At 39.0% G+C, this 22,058-nt stretch overlaps 1 protein-coding gene and 1 long non-coding RNA gene across 2 annotated transcripts in view; one reads left to right on the forward strand and one right to left on the reverse strand.

Annotated features, from left to right (window-relative positions):
* The window catches only part of LOC128199169 (uncharacterized), a 37,191-nt gene that overhangs the window by 2,492 nt on the left and 12,641 nt on the right, over nucleotides 1-22,058 (reverse strand). The gene's annotated exons all lie outside the window — the stretch shown is intronic.
* On the forward strand, nucleotides 197-6,626 carry LOC112052256 (collagenase-like). The gene is made up of 7 exons (XM_024091265.2): nucleotides 197-355; nucleotides 1,855-2,112; nucleotides 3,376-3,581; nucleotides 3,969-4,236; nucleotides 4,794-4,883; nucleotides 5,484-5,683; nucleotides 6,267-6,626. Exons 2-7 carry the CDS (start codon nucleotides 2,067-2,069, stop codon nucleotides 6,369-6,371), a joined length of 915 nt encoding a protein of 304 aa, XP_023947033.1. The 5' UTR covers nucleotides 197-355; nucleotides 1,855-2,066; the 3' UTR covers nucleotides 6,372-6,626.

Below are 22,058 nucleotides of genomic sequence, written 5' to 3' on the forward strand. Positions count from 1 at the left end.
ACCCTGTGGAACACCCATTAACGAAGTTGTACCTTGCGACTTTGTCCTTTTGAGTTCTGTCTCTGAGACAAGAGGCAATGAAATGAAGTGTAAGGCCGTTCTCCCACGAGTCGTCCCGCAAGCGACTCGTGTTTGATACGTATGTACCGCGTCGCTTTTAATGTTACTTCAATACAATTTCGCTATCCGTGGCACATGACGCGACGACGCGTCGAATGTCAGACGCACGCTTCAAGATATATCGCTGACAAATAAGGATTTAACTTCAGAATTAAAAATAAATAAGTGGTATAGTCGTAAAAACTTTCATTTTGGTGTTCTAAGAGTTGTCTCAAAAGTACATAAGTTACTCCAGGTAAAATTTCACAAAAATCAATTTATCGCAATTTTGTCGGGTTTTTATGTCGCAGATGTTTTAGATCTTTTAAAGGGAAACAATTGTCTCATCTAAACGGACAAACCAACTCATCAGCCATGTATATCAGTATATCTTTATCTTTACTAATATTATAAAGAGGTAAAGTTTGTAAGTTTGTAAGTTTGTCACATTTTTTAAATGGGGTAATCTTCGGAACTACTGGTCCGATTTTAAAAATTCTTTCACCAGTAGGATGCTACATTATCGGGGAGTGCTATAGGCTATATTTTATATTGGTATCATATATATTAGCTGAGTTATCACAGTTTTTGTCATACAGGTCGGACTGAAAATCCTCTTAAACAGACTTATTCGCATGCGCTGCCTTAACTATTGTGTAAAATTGAAATTAATGTACAGAGACTTTATGTATCTTTAAAAGTTCTACAAAAAAGTCCGCGACACCATATATCTATCTTCTATATATTAGCAGATATAGTACCTTTTGTGTTTTAAAAATTATTAATTTTATATACTTAGGTTTACGTCATTATTTATACAACTAAACTTTAATCCTTATTAAAATAAATAATTTAATAATCACAAGGATATTATGGAGATAAGATTTGCCCTTTAAAGTATGTTAATTACTTAAATAGTTTCGGAGATAATACAAAATTTCTAAAAGACGCAGAAATTCCGCTATATGATGCCCGGCGCTTTCATTTACGTAGTTCCCGTTCCCGTGTGAATATGGGGATCAAACATAGCCTAACATAGCCTAACATAGCGCAAATAACGTAGCTTTCTATTGGTAAAACTATTTTCCAAATCGGTCCAGTAGATCCAGAGATTACCTCCTACAACCACACGAACTTTACCTCTTTATATTATTAGCATAGAAGTCTCTATTTCTCTTGGTCATACCACCACTCTCGAAGGACTGGACCGATTTTGCTAAGGGTAGGAGTAAAATAGAGAAGTTACAGGGTAGGGTAGGGTACGGGTAGGGACCGTAGGGGTAGTGTAGGGGTAGGGTAGGTTTAGGGCCGGGTTTAGGGTAGTGGTAGGGTAGGGGTAGAGGTAGGGTAGTAGTAGGATAGATGTACGGGTAGGATAGGGAAGTGGTAGGGTAGGGGTAGGATAGGCGTGAGATAGGGGTACGGGTGGGATAGGGGTAGGAAAGGGATAGGGTACGGGGAGGGTAGGGGTAGGATGGGGGTAGGGTGTAGGTAAGGTATGGGTAGGGTAGGGGTAGGGTAGGGTTGGGGTAGTGGTAGGGTAGGGGTAGGGTAGGGTAGGGGTAGTAGTAAAGTTGTAATCGAAATTTACGCGGACGAAGTCGCGGGCGTCCGCTAGTAAATAATAAAAATGAAATGAAAATCTTTTATTTTGACCCACAAAGGGGGTCGTAGTAGTGTTAGCTAATATTAAACTTAATTTAGGTGTTAGTACAATACTTAAGCCTACTTATATATATTCAAAATCTATGACAGGATCGACTTGTCAGTACATGAATCATAGAACAGCGATTCAAATACAGTCGAGCCTGTCAGCAAACGACACCAGGGCTGCTGGAACTGGCCCGCACTCTGCGCAACAGGGATGTGCACCGCCTGCGCATTGGTTGCATTGAAGCAACCCACACGCGCCTCGGCGAACATACCTGAAGCACTGCAGCATCAGGGCAGTCCCATCGACATCCTGAATGCATTATATTGTACACGTACGGCGCTATACTGTTTTTGATGAAGGTAATCCACAGGCTACTCATGTCGAAAGAGGTGCAGTATGCTTTAAAAGAGATATTTTTACTGGAACTGTACAGCGAGCAAACCTGCGGGCGATCATATTCGCCCTCACTGACAACGACCTACGCTCACGCTCAATATTCAGCATCATCTTTCACGTCAGAGGTCAATATGTGCCCCAGATATTTTAAGCGTTCTACTCTTACCAAAGGAGTCCCACACAGTTTTATAGGCAGGACAGTAGAAGGCAGTGACTTTCCACTGGCCCGAAAAATCATGTACTCGCTCTTTTTAGTATTATATGCTGGACATGTTTCTCAGCATAGCGCTCGCAGATGTCAATAAGTTTCGCTAATCCGCAGACAGAAGCACTCTGCAGAGTCATGTCATCCGCGTGGCTAATATTATTGCGGCACACGCCACTAATATGACAACCCACTCGCGTGGTGCTTCAATCAGCGCATTGACATACAGATTAAAGAGCTTGGGCGAGGTTAAGCCCCCCTGCCTAACTCTACACTCCAACTTAGATACGAACTCGAGTAGCTTCCTGACTATTTCACAACATTGACCTGGTTGATGTTTTGGAATTTGAAAATTTCGGTTATATGTTGGGGTACACAGGCGTTTTTCTTGTGGAATAATACTTGACAGTTTGCTTTAAACACAATATAGCAGACTTAGTTGACCAGGTTTCAATCCAAACTGATTATCGTACAGGGTTATGTATTTGTTAAGCTGAGTATTTAACAGTACCTATAGATTGATAAAAGAAAATAAATGAAGTTCATTCATTATATTTAAATTATATACTATATGGTGCTGCAGGCGGTAGGTAAAACAATACTTTGTAACTACCTGTTGACGAAAGATCTACCAAAACTGCACCATAGAGTGTTTATTTTGATTAATTTGGATATATTATAGGTATTTCATTTGATTGAGTAGTTTACAATACAACTAATTAATAGTTAGTCGAATTCTATATAGATATTACGATACTTGTTTTTTATCTTTTCAGTTCATTACTTATAAGCAGTCCGGTTTTTGACATAATACTATTTGTTTTATCGCATTATTACGTGTTCAGTGACATTAACGTTGCAAGTTATAATCTGGTAATCCAATAAATGAACTCGGAAAGGCCGAGAAATTCATCAATTCGGGATTTTTAAATGTTAATTATAATGATGATTGATTTAGAAGTATAGATTAGATTATTTTTAAAAAATAATATATAAGGCGAATGTATAGTGTGTTTGATAGTTGGCGCCAAAATGAAACTGTCGCTGGTCGTACTCGGCTTGTGCCTGGCGGTCTCGGCCGAAGTGTCCCCGATCTGGGAGGACTATCACCTGGAAGCCGGCATCCCCGAGGCGGCGCGCATCAAGGCGGCCGAGGAGTCCATGGACTTCGACGGCGCGAGGATCATCGGCGGCACCCACTCTACCGTCGGACAGCATCCTCACTTGGTGAGTCACAATATTTATAATGTAGCTTGATTATAGAAAAAGGTTGTTCACCTGACTTGCATTTTAGTACCTATAATAAATTTTTATATCAGGATGAAAAACCATAGAATTATAATTTGCTCTATGCTACTTATAATTTATCTTCATCATGAATTTTGTTCTAGTAGAATCACTATCCGCGCTAAACTGACCAAGTGCGTGTAGACAATCTAGAACAACTTAATGATTGTCATTTAGTGGTTCAGTGAGGTGAATAAGCGGGGCTGCATTTGTTTCCATGTGCCCTCTCTTAAAGGTGGGAGGCCTGAAGGGGGCCGTTCAAGTAATGCTGATGGTGGTACTTATTTGGTTATGTTTAATTTAACGTTTCCTCTCCGTTCGTGCCAGGGTGGCTTGGTGATCCAACTGTCAGGTAACAGACAGTCGGTCTGCGGCTCGTCTCTCATTTCCCATACCCGGATCGTGACGGCGGCGCACTGCTGGCGGCACGGCACCACCCAGGCGACCCAGTTCACCGTAGTGCTGGGCTCGGTACGGCTGTTCACCGGCGGCCAGCGCATCGTCACCAGAAACATCCACGTGCACGCGCAGTACAACATGAACAACCTCAACAACGACATCGCCGTCTGCAACATCAACCGCGTCAACTTAGTCAGTGAGTACTGGTTTACTATTCGGTTTATGTCTCTTGTGAATAACCGCGACTTCAAAAGCGAGAATATCTGTGTAAGCTTTCATCCCCTTTTTAACCACATTTCATATATTTACCTCCTTTCACTGCATTTTTTAAAAAACGTAATGTAGGTCGACCCCCCCACCAATTGGTGTTGGTGGACTGACGACATCAAGTGATTTGCAGGAGTTCGCTGAATGCAAACCTTTTAAATTTATCGACAGTAAATTTACCAATTATTGTAAATATGACTTCGAAATTGACAGGTTTTCAAAAAAAAATCATCTCTATATTTGCTATAGAGATGAATATAACATCGGATATTCATTAAAATCTGGTCAGCGATTTAGTCGTGAAACTGTACTAACAGACTTTATTGATTATCGGTGATGGCTTCTTTATCTTACATTTATTGTTATTCTGACGATTGAGAGTGGACTGGGCTAGGCTATCCGCGGCTAAAAGCTGGAAACGTATTGACTGCCAAACTTCGGTTCGAGTATGGCATATGATGACGAATATTTGTTTCTTCTTCTTAGATGGCGTCAACACCATCAACCTCGCTTCCGGCAACAACAACTTCGCCGGCACCTGGGTGACCGCCTCCGGCTTCGGCAGGACCAGCGACAGTAAGATCACTCACATTTAGTTTGACAAATGACAAAGGTCATCAAAGCAGTTGATTCTGCTTTCGTCTGCACATAACAGCGGATATACTGTAACCTGTAAATTAATAAGAACAACAGCTAAGATCCTTGCTGGATCTTCTCAGATGAACCAAAGGGTAGAGTTGTCTCACTTACTGACTTTACTTTGTGCTTTTATAAAATCTTGAAATGAAATATTTGATCCTCGCATTTTACCTTTTTTGACCTTAGTATTTTTAACATAATTATCCTTTACAATATGTGCTTGGACATTGCAGACATCTAAATATAAACATATATTTTTGATAAAACAATTCGGAATGAATGTACTGTGAACATCGGCATCCATATTACGTTGTTGGCATCTAATAGTAGGCCCCATCTTTGCACGAAAAGTTGTTAGGTATTCGGAATTTCTGACTGAAATTGCTGATATATCAAATACCTTTCAAAATCAGTATTTACCGTAAGATTATTGCCTTGCCTTTAAGGCATAGAGTATATCACGTTCGCGCACAACGTTTGTGATCACGCGCAAACCGATCTCGTATTAATGAACTTACGAGTGTACCAACATTCCAGACGCCAACATCGGCCAGAACCAAGTCCTCAGCCACGTGAGCATGCAGGTCATCACCAACCAGGCGTGCGCCAACGTGTACGGCAACAGCGTGGTCATCGCGTCCGTCATCTGCACCGGCACCAACGGCGGCCGCCAGAGCGTCTGCCACGGCGACTCCGGCGGCCCGCTGGACGTCGGCAGCGGCGCCGGCCGGCAGCTGGTCAGTAGTTCATACTAGTGGCACCGCCTATCTCATGTTACATCATCATCACCGTTATCAGCCAGGAACACCACGATCTTGGATTTATTCTCTCTTCTACCAAAAAAACAGCGAGACCCGAACCAAACGGTTCACTTCTAAGTATCATATTCGAACTGCTTAAGTGTGGGATGCCCTGGCGGCGTCTGTTTTGTTTCCTACGGCACCTATAATCTTAATACCTTTAAGGCAAGAGTGAATGGGCAAGCGGGTCCCATTCCTCGGAAGGATCAAACCTTCAAGCAGTTCAGGTACCTTAGGACTCTAACCCACTAGAAATGTACGAGTTCTGAAGGTAGTTTTTTGTAACCTGACATTAATCCCTGAAGAGAGAATTAGAGAGATCTTCTGAATTTCTCCTCCTTATATCCTCAACTACTAGATATATTTTTATGTAGTGATAATAAAGCTCTCAATATGAAATGCTGGATATGCTCCACAGTGATTATGAAACAGATGTATATACTCACGCTTTGATATTTGTTCCGACAGCAATAAGTATTCTATCTGAACTACTATCTGACCACACGTTTGTGCTGCACAGATTGGAGTGACGTCATTCGTGCACCGCGCCGGCTGCCAGAGCGGGAACCCCTCAGGCTTCATGAGGGTGACCTCCTTCAACGCTTGGATCCGGCAGCGAATGTGAACACCTCAACCGCCTACCTGACGGTCGCTTAAACGTTTTCAGGAACCGAACGATAATCTCTGTACTTATGAACGTGGCTTTCTCTATGGATTGATAATATCTGACAAACGAGTAAACTCCAGCAGAATTAATGGATCGTAATATTATGAAATAGATATCTGAGAAGAGGACGACAGACTCAAAGACATCTAAATGTTCCGCCTAATTTTGCAGGTGTTAAAGCTTTTACTCATAATTATATTTATTTATTTTTCATTTTATATTGTTTTATTTTTTATGGAAGTCCAGATTTGTTGGCATTTTCAAATGACCTCATAACAAATTACAAGTGGTGTGGTTTTTCCCACAAACCTTATATTCACGAATTAATTTCCGATATAATATGTATAATAGAGATTAATACAAAGTAAAAAGTACCAACATTCAATCTCTTATCATCACTACCTACATCTCTACATTAATACGTAATCAATAAATTGTCGAGTATGTTTAGTATACGTGTTATTCAGGTATATTGACACGAACAATGTACTTAAATAAGTATATCTACTTGAACGACAATGACACGGCCGTGAACAGAGACACACCTCTCGAAAATTATTTATTCTAAGATATAAAAAAGTTGCAAAACAACGTGTCAGAATAAAATTAATTACATATTAATGAAGTGCCAAAGAACATTTTATAGTAACCTCATCTTATTTTTTTAACAAAAAGTTAACTTTCCTATTGCTGTAAACAACATAACAAAATATTATATCCGGTGCCTATCTCAGTTAGCATTGCAGCAGCTTAGTCGGCCTTGAGCTCTAAAATTACCTCTGGAAGAGCCAGAAAGCTTTGAATATGCTGATAATGTTGAATGAATAGTTGAGTGAACAATACTCCTAATCACAGATCATAAAGCGCTTCAAATTTTTTTTTTCTGATTGTGTAAGTGCTAGTCTCCTTATGGGACCTCAGCGGCGTCACCGGGGGGTAAGCTTAATCCGGGCTCGAAATAGTTCGATTTGAGCTTTTCAGTTTGATTAGGTGTGCAAAAATGTAAAAATTAAATTGACCTTAATTTTTCTGATCACCTATATATGCAACAATACGTATAACATTATTCTCTCCAATCATAGTTGTGTTCTGTCAAGTGCAGCGTTAACAAACACAACATCGTCAGAGCGTCCCTCAGCCTCAAGTAAACAGCGCGCTGTACATTATACTGTGATAATGGATTTCGCTTTGTGCTGTCATGCCCAGGAACACGGTGACGGTGGAAATATGTATCGACCTGTTTGACTTTTTGTACCAAAAACATAATGGAAGCCTGGTGTGGCGAGACCTTCTTCATGTAACTGAAAGCTGATTGCTTCAATAGTAGTGCATGTAGTAGAGATCGAATGCAAGACCTTTGGGACAAAAGCCAGCCAAAGAAAACTACACTGTAAGTAAATTGGAGCACAGTATGTTATGTATGTATGTTAGAGCCTCCGATATATAGATAGATAGGTCTTTAGTTATTACTTAATTTTTATAAGCTGCTACCATTGGTCAGTATGTTAAGGAATTGTGGAGTTTGTACCGTGGTGGCTTTGAGAGATATCAGGTTTCAAGGGTCCAAACCCTCAACCAACCAATGAAGTATAAAGCGTCCTTTTTGTATACTTTTCTCAGCATAATATCATTATCATCACACGATGCCATCTCCAGGCCATAACGGTGTTTGGCGGTCTGTGAAAAGCTTTCCTATCCTCCACAACGCTTTTCAGTTGTGAATTGTCGAGAGTGGTTTATTTTCTAATGACGTTCAGCCATTTTCTCATATGACGGTTAAAGTGCTCTCTTGAAATCTGATTAGGGAAAAATCATATCCCCCGTCGCCTAGCCAATCTAGCAAAAATTAATGGTCTCTTGCGAAGGGTTGCCGTGAATCTAAGTTCCGGGGATACGATTTTCATGATATACTTTAGAAAATTTAAAAAACCTTAGGTACTTACAACTGAATGTCAGGCGTCTTTAAACTTGCTACCGTTCTACATTACCAAATTCCAATCTCCTATACCCTGTAGATCATGAGCTACAAACATTCAGCTTTTATAAAATGAGGCAAGTGTAGCCATCACGGGCCACTGGGAGTCTAATAATGATAACAAAAACCTTTACAAAAACGTTTAGAACGTTGAAAAACGTTATTCATTGGCAATAATAATAAGTTGGTGCTAGCTCACACCTACCTACCAGTAAACAACATGGCGAGGTCAGTGGGACACTCGGTTAGGTATCACTTATTTACGTTTTTTTAATAGGATAACATAATCTACATATTTTTTTGGCTTATATATACAAATTGAGTCTGCATAACCAGAGTCTATTTGCACATGTTTATGTGACGCCCTCTCAAGTTAGTAATTAAATAAAAGGTAGGTTCTTGAGCCCAAAACAGGTAATAACATGTTTGTAAAGTTTTATGTGTTGGTAAATGTTATAAAAGGTGACATTTGTTAAAAATACATTAGAAACCATATTAGCTCCTCAGATTATTAAACAGCACCTATTCTGAGATTAGTTTGTATAGGTTGATTAGGTTTTTAAACGTGGCCTTAACACTTTTAAATATAGTACTCATGCCATTCTGTCCAGATACGAGTACGTACCTACAGTATCTGAACCAAAGACGTGACGTCACACTGCAAATACCATCTACACTCAACTGATGGTAGAGTCACTACTCACTGATAGATTTGACATTTAAAAGTACTACATACCTAGCCCTATTTGTTTTGGATGTACAATCATTGCGATATGTGACCACAAACAAAAAAGCATACGATTTGGAAATTGGAAATTCTAAAAAATTCAAAATTTTAATAAACTATTTATCCTGTTATTTACTAATATCATTTTGGTAGACTCTATAAATAAAACAATTAAAAAATATAAAACAAATTTGAATCGAACGTTAAACGTAACATACCGACTGATTACGCTTAGATAGTTATATCTGCCTAAGTTGTTAACTATAAGGTTTAAGGTTAATGTAAATAATTTCTAGTTTAGCCTTAAGTTTAAGAGTAAACACACGCTATAAGTGTGTGTGACAATAAACACAAGCGTGTCCGTGTGCCCTTGAATGTGGACGGGAAAAACTGGTTTTAGTTTTTTGGGAGGAAATATTTATATAGTAGGTCAGGAGCTGGCGACTGCTCGACGCTGCGGCGCAGTTCAATGTGTTTGCAATGAGACGACCAAGGAAATTTTACGGATAATCATCATCATCATCATATCAGCCGATGGACGTCCACTGCAGGACATAGGCCTTTTGTAGGGACTTCCAAACATCACGATACTGAGCCATCTGCATCCAGCGAATCCCTGCGACTCGCTTGATGTCGTCAGTCCACCTGGTGGGGGGTCGGCCAACACTGCGCTTACTAGTGCGGGGTCGCCATTCCAGCACTTTGGGACCCCAACGTCCATCGGCACTTCGAACTACGGATAGTACTAGAATGGATTGATCAATAATTGTGCATCATACATTTTCGCAAATTGAGGTCGGATTACTAAGTATTATTAGATCTACATGCAATTTTAAACAGTTTAATTAGTGTAGATTCGGAAAACTATATAGAACCAAATGATGCATAACGCAGCTCTAGGTGTGTCAAAACTATTAAAACAGCAAAGCTATGACAATTTGCTACTACTTTTGAAATGTACCTACTTTACTCTGTTCCAGTAATTAGGGTTAACTACTAAATAACAACTAATATTTAGGTTAACGAATATCTAGTAAAATATTATTTTTCCCAGCTGCTTTGCTCACGAGAATACTGCCTAGAATTTGGTTTACTAATTAAATACCCAACGATTATTATTTCTCGTATTATTCGTTAATAATACTTTCGTATATATATATATATAACAATGGTTAAGTAATTTGAGGCGTTAAATCATAACAAACAAACATTCACTTGTAAAATATGCCATTTTGCGGATTTACTATTCATACCTATAATCTTAATATAGATTACTTTACTTAGTAATTCGGTTCGTGAATAATCACATCTCCGTCCACCAGCTCTCGGCCTACGGAGCTTTTGTTAAGTAATGGTGCGATGTAATCACGAGCGAGTGACGTCACCCGCCACTCCACACGAGCTGGAGCTGCGCCCACGTGCAACTTTTTTGAATCGTTTAAACGAGTTAAAGCTTTTTTGCCCTACATCTTTATTAATAAACGTGATCATTCTTCAAGTTCTACATGAATGAGCTGAGAAACCTATTCTGTAAGCTCTATTAATCAGTAACTTTATGATCACAGGAAATGGAAAGTCTACCTACTTCCTTTAAAGTTAAGGCTTCCCATTTCCTGTGATATATATACTTGTTTTGTTACTTTGGCTCCGGAACCTCAGGTCTGCTGGTATGAGGACACAAAACATTATAATATGCAGAGGAAGAAAATGTTGGAGAATGTAGAGTTCACAGCTTAGCTCGTCATGAGAACTGATGACTTTTTTGCAGTGCAAGCAATACGTCTTCGCATTTTTCTTTTTTTTATTATTCTTTACAAGTTAGCCCTTGACTACAATCTCACCTGATGGTAAGTGATGATGCAGTCTAAGATGGCAGCGGACTAACATGGTAGGAAGAGGATAAAAATCCACACCCCTTTTGGATTCTACACGGCATCTTACCGGAACGCTAAATCGCTTGGCGGTATGTCTTTGCCGGTAGGGTGGTAACTAGCCACGACCGAAGCCTCCCACCAGCCAGACCTGGACTAATTAAGAAAATCTCAATCTGCCCAGCCGGGGATCGAACCCAGGACCTCCTTTTTGAAATCTACCGCGCATACCACTGCGCCACGGAGGCCGTCAAAATTGGCCGCATTGGTAATAAGTACTTTACATAATTATTATAAATTTCAGATTATATAGAAAGTGGTCTATGGCTGAACTACGTCGGTCCGGTCAGCTAGTTTACATATACTCGTAAAACTCGACTAAGAGTATTATAAAGATTTACAATTCCAATCTGAGATGTTATTGTTTTATCTGAGAGTCGTAAGCACAACAATAGAAAGCCAAATGTATTCAATAACAAAAGAGTCCTGATGATGAGCTTGCGTAACGCGGGAGCTCCAAATGTGACTAAAAGCACACAATACATAACAGTGCTAAAACTAGAAAGTGTTCGTGTTGCCGCCAACTTTAACCCGGAACTGGTTTGATAGCTATATCCTTAGAGGGGTTACGCAAAGCCACTGTTTATTATCTTATCTTAATTACTTTGGTCCAAAGAATAAACCTAGATTATTTAAACTAAAAAGTCTTTATCTATTACATCGATCGAAGTGACCGGGACTTGCCCACGACTTCGTCCGCAGGAAAATCAATGTATATTTTCATATTCATCGCTGTTGTCAACCAATATTCGGCTCACTGCTGAGCTCGAGTCTCCTCTCAGAATTAAAAGGGGTTAGGCCAATAGTCCACCACGCTGGCCCAATGCGGATTGGCAGACTTCACACACGCAGAGAATTAAGAAAATTCTCTGGGACGCAGGTTTCCTCACGATGTTTTTTCTTCACAATTTGAGACACGTGATATTTAATTTCTTAAATTGCACACAACTGAAAAGTTGAAGGTGCATGCCCCGGACCGGAATCGAACCCACGCCCTCCGGAATTGGAGGCAGAGGTCATATTCACTGGGCTATCATGGCTCATATTTATATATTTGTATATTTGAACGATTTTTTGGCTGGTGGGAGACTTCGGCCGTGGCTAGTTACCACCTTACCGACAAACACGTACCGCCAAGAGATTTAGCGTTCCGGTGCGATGTCGTGTAGAAACCGAAAAGGGGTCTGGATTTTCATCCTCCTCCTAACAAGTTAGCCCGCCTCCAACTTAGACTGCATCATCACTTACTATCAGGTGAGATTGTAGTCAAGGGTTAACTTGTAAAGAATAAAAAAAAGACAATCATAGGTCAAATAATGAATTTTGAAGTAATATCACAGTCAAGACCTTTATGGTTGAGTGATGAAAATAAAACGGAGGATTGTCATCAAAAAGCACCTTAAAAGTGAATTTTTATAAGTTTACATTTTCCAAATAGATTCATACCAATCTATGAATCCAATATCCATGAATAGATTCATATCAAAGTTCCTTAAAGCACCTATTGAAAAATACATAACAGCGCCCCATAGGCTACTAATGACCATGCAACAGAGCGAATGCCAGAGAGTCACGAATGAACGAAGTTTCTCCATTTTTCGAAAGTCAAAGGACAAAAGTTCAAACACGACTCGAGACATGAAAGAGGCCTCCGGAAGGCGTCCGCTCGCCCTCCGCCGCGGCAGGGAGGCTCCTCTTCCGGTAGAAAGTCCCTCGTGGCCACAAAAGGCTGGATTTTTTAATGTTTTCTAGGAAATCTATTCGTTTCCAAGTGTTTACGTCCGCTACATGTCGCAAACTTTGCTACATACAAATGACCTATTCATATAGTTATCAACCAATTACAATAGCTCGCTACTGGACACCTCTCCTGTACTTGTACTGTACTACCACTGCAATGCAATCTACATACATCGAAAGGGTGATAATGTTTGAATTACACTATCTATAAACGATCACTATCAGCGGCCTTATTATGTATCTCGGTGTACCATTTAAACAATGAATCACTACATAGTTATTTATCTTATTTTCGTTTTTGTGATCATCTAACATCGTTTTTTGTTAAAATAACGTTACTACTTGCTATAATTATGTAATTTCGATGTAAAAACAAAGTTAAGTGATAGTAAAAATGAAAATACGATGAAAAACGATGTTGTGACTGATTATTTGAAATATATAATAAACCTGCTGGTGTTTATGACGGACCGAAGCAGGAAGACACTCGTCACCAAGTTCTCAACTTGCTGCTCTTGTGCAGTTGTTGAATGAAATCAACTCTATCGTTCATAATGTGACTCAGCTCGAGCACAGGACGTAATGGGGCGAAGAACTGGTTCGACGAGGCAGTTCCATCCACAGTAAAATAATAAAACTTACATGTTAAATTGAATATATTTTAGCTACCTAAAGAGGCATGTAGTCCAGTGGATGTAGGATTAAGTGCGACCACGTGCGCTAGATTTCTAAATTAAAAATATCATATGATCTGGTGTGTAACTCAATCAGGCGTGACACGCGGTCACAACAAATCAATCCATTTATCTGTCAATATTCACATAAGCAGGCGAATGCTCGTTTCACTTATCAATGACTTTTCTTATACTATAGAATATTGAAAAGGTAGATTTTGCGATTGTTCGTTACTCTTAAATCATCGTCATTATCATTATTACCAACCCATATTCGGCTCACTGTTGAGCACGAGTCTCCTCCCAGAATGAGAGAGGTTAGGCCTGGCTGAAGACTGCCAATCCACATTAGGCCTACGCTGGCCTAATGTGGATTGGCAGTCTTCACATACGCCGAAAATTAAGAAAATTCTCAGGTATGCAGGTTTCCTCACGATGTGTTCCTTCACCGTTTGAGACACGTGATATTTCCAAATTAAAAATATCTACTCTTAAATCCGTCCAGGGGTGTGATTCTACTATTTTTCACTCCGACCCGGGGCATCCTCGGAGTCGATGCAACAATATTCCATTGCGAAGTAATAGTATGTACTAGAGGACTCTGTGTCGCATGTAGATGATGTTAGGTGTGCTAGTATCAGTTCTAATTCGATGATAGACTGACAGATTAGATTTTTCAAAAACGTAATTCAAATACACAAAATTCAATTCTTTATTGAGGATTTGTATTACAACAAAGTATTGAGTGTGTAATTAAGATTTTCCAGTTATATATTTAAGCTCAAAATAGTGAACTTGTGTCTTTACAAATGGATAAACTCGACGTTTGTAAATCAAGCCTAGTTGTAGTTTATTTTGATTGAAATAACGCAGGTTGCGGGCGCCGGCAGCAGCGTGCCGAGTTGCCGACTGCCGGCAACCGCAGTATCTAGTCCATTTAATCGCTGATAACAATTAACACGAGTTGGCTCACGAAGCGGCAAATCACCGCCCCCCGCACCCCGCACCCCGCCCGCGTGTCCATAATGATAAAGAGTTTTCGAATAAAAAACAATGCCTCCTATCTTAAAAAACAACTTCATCCATCAACGCTTATCAACAATCTCAGGACTACCTCCCCAATCGAAATAAAACCTTAAAGTAATCCAGCAGAGTTTATAATAATTGTAGTAATATCAATTGTTTATCAGCAGTAATGTACATCGGTGCCGGTAGAATGCAGTTTTCACCGTTGTCGAATGGTATCGCTTTATATTTTAATGAAAGCGTAATGTATGCAAATTGTTTTATGACTGTTTTTATTGTTCTCCGGTTAAGTAATGGCCGCTGCCACATCTCCTACTCGCGCAGTGGGCCGACAGTCTGCACTGGCCAGACATACTTCACTTTATGAAAGTTATGAAAGTGGATACCTGAAAAACAGTTTCATAATATTAATTTAATTAAATACAAAATATAATAAATCAAAAAATTATAAAAATAAATTTAACCCTCCCGCTGCGGGATATTTGAGTGCCCAAGCAACCAGTGGTCAGGGCGCCAGATTGATGAACCTCCTCGCAATACGCGTCTCAAGAATAACTGCCGTCTGTATCCGACTCTTGATCCAACAGATGCCTATTCACTCTTGACTTGATACCCATATGGGTAAAACTGAAACTATGGTGGGGAAAACTGAAGCTGGAAGAGCAATCCACATCTTTTCAGTGCGTATATGGAAACAGTAACTAAAACGCTTAGTACGCATCCGAGGAATATCGACGCCGTAGCGGTGCAGATCTCTGCGATGCCTAGCAGTCCTGTGGTAGAACGGCGAAGATGGCACGAGATCGAACAATTCCTGAGCGCACTCCCCGTAAAATAAGAGCGCCTTCCTAACATGTGGTGTGTCTGACTCTCGCACGCTCTCTGTCCATAGACTGAGGCGAGTTTTACGAGAGCCCATTAGAATACATTACACATCGCTTATCACTTGTACTGTACTGTACTGTACCGACTCTCGTACTGCGGGCGGTCTCTTCAAACGTGTGCTCGTATATGTTTATGGCTTCATTATTGTGTACATTGTGTTTGTTCCTTCACTCGGAACTGATGCTCGTTACGTAGGTAGGTATACGTTACCGTATAAGTTGAGATTTCAAAATTAATTTCTGCAAACTTAGCTACACATTTTAAATTAATTATTTTTCCTCAAAAACTTTGTTAAAACACTATAATTATATTATTTTTAATTAATTAATTGTGACAAATATGTATAATTAATCATCAGCTAACTTTAATGACTACACAGCTAGAAAAATGTTCCGCAGAAGAACCAAAGTCACCAACGTAGCTCAACGAGTTGCGAAGCTGAAGTGGCAATGGGTGGGGCACATAGTTCGAAGAGCCGATGGACGTTAGGATCCCAAAGTGCTGGAATGGCAACCCCGCACTTGTAAGCGCAGTGTTGGTCGACCCCCCATCAGGTGGACTGACGACATCAAGCGAGTCGCAGGGATTCGCAGGGAGTGATGTTTGAAAGTCCCTACAAAAGGCCTATGTCCTGCAGTGGACGTCCATCGGCTGATATGATGATGATGATGACACAGCTAGAGAAAAAAAAGTGCTTGGGCCTTTTGGGTAGGTAATAATCTTAAAATCTGCAACGACCAGCAACATATTCAATGATAATAATGACCACTTGACCGACGACTTCTTCTGCTCACCATGTCACGAGAATGTAATGTAATCTACCCAGCTCCGAACCGCTACTGAGAATTTGTTTTCTACTAGAAAATCTCATCTTTTCATAGCTCGACTCAAAACTCAAACGCATCTAGGCTAACCACTTTAATAGCGAATAACTAATAAAAAGATATTATAGTTTAATAATATTTTAAGCGTGTATATGATCGTACTGTCTGTACCCGCCTACTTCCGGTCTCCAGCAGTATACAATTACATCTGAATACTACTTATTACCATTACATGAACATTATGATTATTGACCCGACCCTGTAGCTCTCGGCCACCTCGGCCCTGACTCAATCATATTCAGTATAAATAAATTAAATAAATGCACCGCTACTATGCATTGAAAAATGTAATTGAATCTCTTCTCCTTCTATCCATCTTATTAGACTTCGGTAAAAATAAAGAATAACTATCGAAAGTAATGCATCAATTCGTTAAAATTTCAAGGTATTTCAGGAATGAAGTTTTCTTTTGTGACGAGGAGAAAGTCACTAAGGGAAGAAATGAAACTCCAAAAGAGTAGCAAAATTTGTTCTTAATAGGGAAATAGGTCAGGGTTTACACAAAGACGAAGTCGTGGGAAAAATCGTCGTCTGCTAGTCAATTCCAGCTTAATGTAACATGACTAACATGTATTGACTGAAAAATAAATAACAATTCATAAACAATACAAACACTTTAAATATGGTAGTTATTAAAACTTGCATTAAAAAGCTAACTATGTACTTGTTATTTTGGGAGCTTATTTAATTTTGCATTAGCACACACACACAGCCTTCTCGTAATAGCTTGTGCTAACATTAACAGACAGACAAATATCAAGGTTGTATGTCAATAATAAAACATTTCCAAATTGCAGTTACCGATCGCTTGCATCATTGAAGTTATTTTTAACTAACTCCAAGTGACGGAATGGGCCAGCGTGGTGGATTATTGGCCCTCTCATTCTGAGAGGAGACTCGAGCTCAGTGAGCCGAATATGAGTTGATAACGAAGTGACACAGCTGAGTGTTGACTGATAGCACGACAGACATCTTGACTTGGCTTGGCTGTGAATCAGTCAGCCATATCATAATCGTAAGGGATAACGGCAACCGCGGAAGTTCGACAGCCGATATTTTAGTAAGATTGAGCTGTCTCTGAGATGTATGCGGGCGATTAATCATGACATCATTTAACCATCTTTACCAGAATTTAAACATTTTTACCCGACTATCTAAGGTTCTAAGTATATAATGTGTGGAGCGTATGTGTATTTCAATAAATTTTAAGATACCGTGGATTCATCTGTTATTATATTGTATGTTATTTTAGTTTTACAATATCTCATCACTATTTTTACAATAATTTAAAACAAAAGCTTATAGAGCATGATCTTATGTTTGAACAAAATTATGACGGAAAATTTGCTAATCAGGAGCTATTCAAAATTATAATAACAAATAAAAAAGAACATTGATAAACATGAGATGAATCAGAACATTATAAAGTTACAAGAAAAGTGTATCAAAATTTAAATAAACTTAAGGTAGTAAATGAAGCATAATGACTATTCCATATTTAACAATCTGCTGACCAGTGTGCAAGTTTTCAACAATGCAAACATGTTTATCTACGCTATGTGTGCGGAGGCCTTAACTATAGCAATTACTATTAAAGTCACACTCACAATAAAGCAGTACAAGAGCTAATGTGCACATTACGCGAGCGGCCGAGAGGTATCATTGAGACGGCTATTATCTTTGTATCATTATTTTAATCTCGCCGGTGCGCGTTATGTAACCTTACGTACCTCCAAGGCGAAGTGCTGTAGAGGCTACACTACACCACAGTGCCCAACTGCCCACTCCAAAGTCGTACCTAATATTTTAATGCTAGCTTTTTCCTTTGGCGCGATGTCAAATTGATTTCGCTTATCTACGTGGTTCACGCTATTTTTCGTTCTTTTTAAAGGGATTTAACGAACTGGAGTTTATTTGGGTAGAATTTAAGTCTACTAAATTTTAAAAGACTTTTTTGGTTCTGTTGGAACTTTATTTTTTTATTTAAATACTTCTAAACAGAATGTTGGGGTCCTAAGGTACAGAAATGGCGACCCTGCACTAGAAAGCGCAGTGTTAGTCGACCCCCTACCAGGTGGACTGACGACACCAAGCGAGTCACAGGAATTCGCTGTATGTAGTCGGCTCAAGATCGTGAAATTTGGAAGTCGCTACAAAGCTGCCTGGCTGATATGATGACGATGATGATGATGTTTGTTTATGACGGCAACGACACTGAATTGATTTGACTTTCAATGGTTGGTAGCTCTGAATTTTAAAAGCGTAGCGTGAATTTTAGTAGCGTATATTTTGTCTAACTGACAGTTTCAGTAATAAATAAATTAATTAAACAAATAAAAAAAACCCGACTGCATAAAATATAAAAAAACTGAAAAGAAAAAAACAAGCTCCGTCCAGAAATTTAGAAAGCAATTAGAAAACAGTCGGGACCATAAATTGGATAGAATGATTTGGTCTACATTATTTATTAGGTCCCGACTGTTTTCTAATTGCTTTTTAAATTTCTGGACTGAGCTTGTTTTTTTTTCTATTCATACATACATACATACAAGATACGCGCGAAAAACTAACCCTTCTTGCAGTCGGGTAAAAATTATGATTATGTAAAAGATTTGCATGATGCAAATGCAAAGAAAACAAGAGCTGCGTTTTAGGTTTTACAAACAATAGCACAATTTGTTTTAATCACTCTATATTTATGATTATGTTTAATTTAAACGCTAAATATATAAATATTTAATATGTATAAGAATTTATTAAGTGACTGAACTCCATCAACAAGTTTGAACTCTTCCGTACACTTAATTGTGACCTTGATTGACTTTGACCCGGGCTTGACTGTGAACCTTTTAGAACTAAATTATAAATTAAGCTATGAGTATGTCATAATTAAAGATATAACTGACTGACTGATTAACACCAATTCTTAGCAGAAGCTACTACAGTCAGCAACACGAAACTTGAAAAATGATTTTATCTAGAAAGTTTAGACTACACTAGAAAAAATTTTGGAAATTTCTACTTAAAGAGGAGAAAATACGATACACACGTGAATACGACGAGTACGACGTACGAGAATACACGTGGTTGTCTGTCAGTCATCTACTTGATAAAGTTCCTTTCAAAAGCGGCTCAAGTCCTCAAATGATCTGCGCCCCTTTAGCAATTGTGTTGGACGTGCAAGCCGCCAAGTGTTGGCGATCATTAAGTCCGTTACTTGCAACTTTATCAGTAATTAAAAGTGTCCCGTCACAGAACTCAGATAGTCGCCTGTCGCCTGTCGCCTGTCGCCAGTCGCGCGGTGACAGTCGCGAGAGCGACTATATTAACACAACTAATGAACGGCCAACAAAAGATTCCACGTTAACAATTATGATATCACATCATTTCAACTTTCAAAAATCGTTTAATTTAAGTAGATTTAGTTTACAAGTACTTTGTTCTAAGTCAACTATTCAACTATAAAGAAATCTTAACTATTTGTAGAGATTGTACCACCACCGGTTTAGGAGGCAGGTTCTGTTAAGAAGATACGAAAATATGTTTTACAGTTGCTCTTTTAAAATCATCATTCATTGCAATATTTATTATTATGATTACTTCTACTTCTTGGGTGAAATAAAAGCCGATACAAATCCAAGTATTTTTACATTTGATTTTTAAATCCATCCATTAATTATTGTTATTACCTACTGACTTCCATTGAACTTAATTTTTGGATGTTATGTTGGAAATTCCATTACGAGTAACATCACCATCATTATCAAACCATATTCGGCTCACTACTGAGCTCGAGTCTCCTCTCAGAATGAGAAGGATTAGAGCAATAATCCACCACGCTGGCCCAATGCGGATTAGCAGACTTCACACACGCAGGGAATTAAGAAAATTCTCTGGTATGCAGGTTTCCTCACGATGTTTTTCCTTCACCGTTTGAGACACGTGATATTTAATTTCTTAAAATGCACACAACTGAAAAGTTGGAGGTGCATGCATTATACTCGAAGGTAATGTAACAATGTCATAGATGATATTTCTTATCTCTTGTTGTGATATTAGATAATTAATTATACATAATACGAGTGGACCCCAATGCAGTGTCGCTATAGTAACGATCCCTCATCTCATGTAGTGTTTCCCTGGAAACAAGAGATGTTGTCAGCGCGCCCACTCAGTTGTTCTGACGCATTTCCATCTGCCGAAATCATTGGTCTTTTAACGAAAATGTACATAATAAACTTTCATTGTCTCTGTTAGATACGTTATTAGATTTTATATTAGTAAGCTCAAGAGTGTGAGCTCAGTAGCTCGGCGTTGAGAAATTGGTGGTGTACAGATCCTTGTACAGTTCCGACAATTGATTGCTCCCGGTCATTAGTATATAATCTTCTGGTACCGAGTGATTGATAACAAATTCAAGCCTTATGTACAAAATGCTCTAACTGATAATGAGTATCAGTAATGTTATATAACAAATTATTTAATAAATAGGTAAATAAAAAATATTTTAATATTTACTTTTTTATATAGGTATCTTTATAATATGAATTGAGTTCAATTCGCCTCAATTAATACTCGCGATAGCTAAACTTAAATTGAAAGTTCAAAACAATCCAAGACGTCAGGTCATACGATTCTATGTTTGGCATAATTAAAAAATCTCAATTGCTTCACACTTAATTCTGAAACCGACTTTATTTCTTGTGCTATTAAGTCCTATTTCGAATGCAACACATTAATAACAAGCCATTCTATTTCAGTTAATTAACGATTGCACTTAATATGGCGTGCACTTGTTCCAGAAATAAATGTATCGGACGTTGTAATGTGGATCTTTTTGTTTGAACATATGGTGTATATTAGGTTGTGCGCTCGTCAAGTGGTTAGTTAAGGAGCTCGTATCGAACATGTGTGATAATCACGTGATGAGAGTGAGACGCGGCGGCGGAGGGTTGACAAGTGCGGACACTGTGCAGGGTTAGGCGGGGTACTCACTCCGTTATTATCAATTTTTGAAAAAATAATGGATTCTGTAACTCTTTGAATCTCTCTGGAGTTATCAGATTCAGTCCCACTGTCTTTTATAAGCATAGTAATATGTACGTACAAAGTGCTTATGTAGAAAGATCTATTTACATGAGATTGCACTGACCGAAAGCAGATATTTTAGTAACACCAAAACTTCTGTTAAACCAAAAACAGTGGTTGGTAGCACTGTATCGAATAGAAGCAGGTGCACTGTGTTCTGTGAAATGTAGATGCAGTCTGTCACCCTGCTGAGTCAACTTCACAGCTTACTCATCAAAATAGCTTCAATAGATCAGCCGCTACGGTGGATCAAGCGAACTAACACACAGACTATTTTAAAATTATAACGCTTTCCTTTGACGGTGTCTTCGTCGAGTACAAAAGCGTGCGTTGCCTCTGTTCCTGAGCTTCTTCCGGTCTGTTTGTAGATCTTCGTTAGTTCGAGAGTTAGTCCGCACGTCATCGAGTACCAGTGTACACGCAGCTTACGTCAGTACGAGTGCACAAGTGCACGGTGTCTTGTTTCTATTGACTCCACATGGCGCGCTTTAGGTGCGGAGTTATAACATGATCTTGGTTGTTTTACTTTTGTTGCTCGGTTTCTACCCGGTTTGCTTCAGATATCAAGCTAATTTTTTGCTCGTGGCTCTCACAATTATCATAATAGCTGACCCTGCGAAATATCACCCGCGTGGTTCCCGTTCCCGTAGGAATATGGGGATAATATATAGCCTCGATAAATGGGCTATCTAACACTGAAAGGATTTTTTCAAAT

This window comes from Bicyclus anynana, chromosome 19, assembly GCF_947172395.1.
Source record: "Bicyclus anynana chromosome 19, ilBicAnyn1.1, whole genome shotgun sequence".
Lineage (NCBI taxonomy): Eukaryota > Metazoa > Arthropoda > Insecta > Lepidoptera > Nymphalidae > Bicyclus > Bicyclus anynana.

Bases quoted from the DNA above. Each gene is read 5' to 3' on its own strand.
- LOC112052256 (XM_024091265.2), top strand. From the start codon at position 2,067: ATGCATTATATTGTACACGTACGGCGCTATACTGTTTTTGATGAAG. The intron at 3,582-3,968 runs GTGAGTCACAAT...CGTTCGTGCCAG, and splicing joins TCGGACAGCATCCTCACTTG to GGTGGCTTGGTGATCCAACT. The intron at 4,237-4,793 runs GTGAGTACTGGT...TCTTCTTCTTAG, and splicing joins CAACCGCGTCAACTTAGTCA to ATGGCGTCAACACCATCAAC.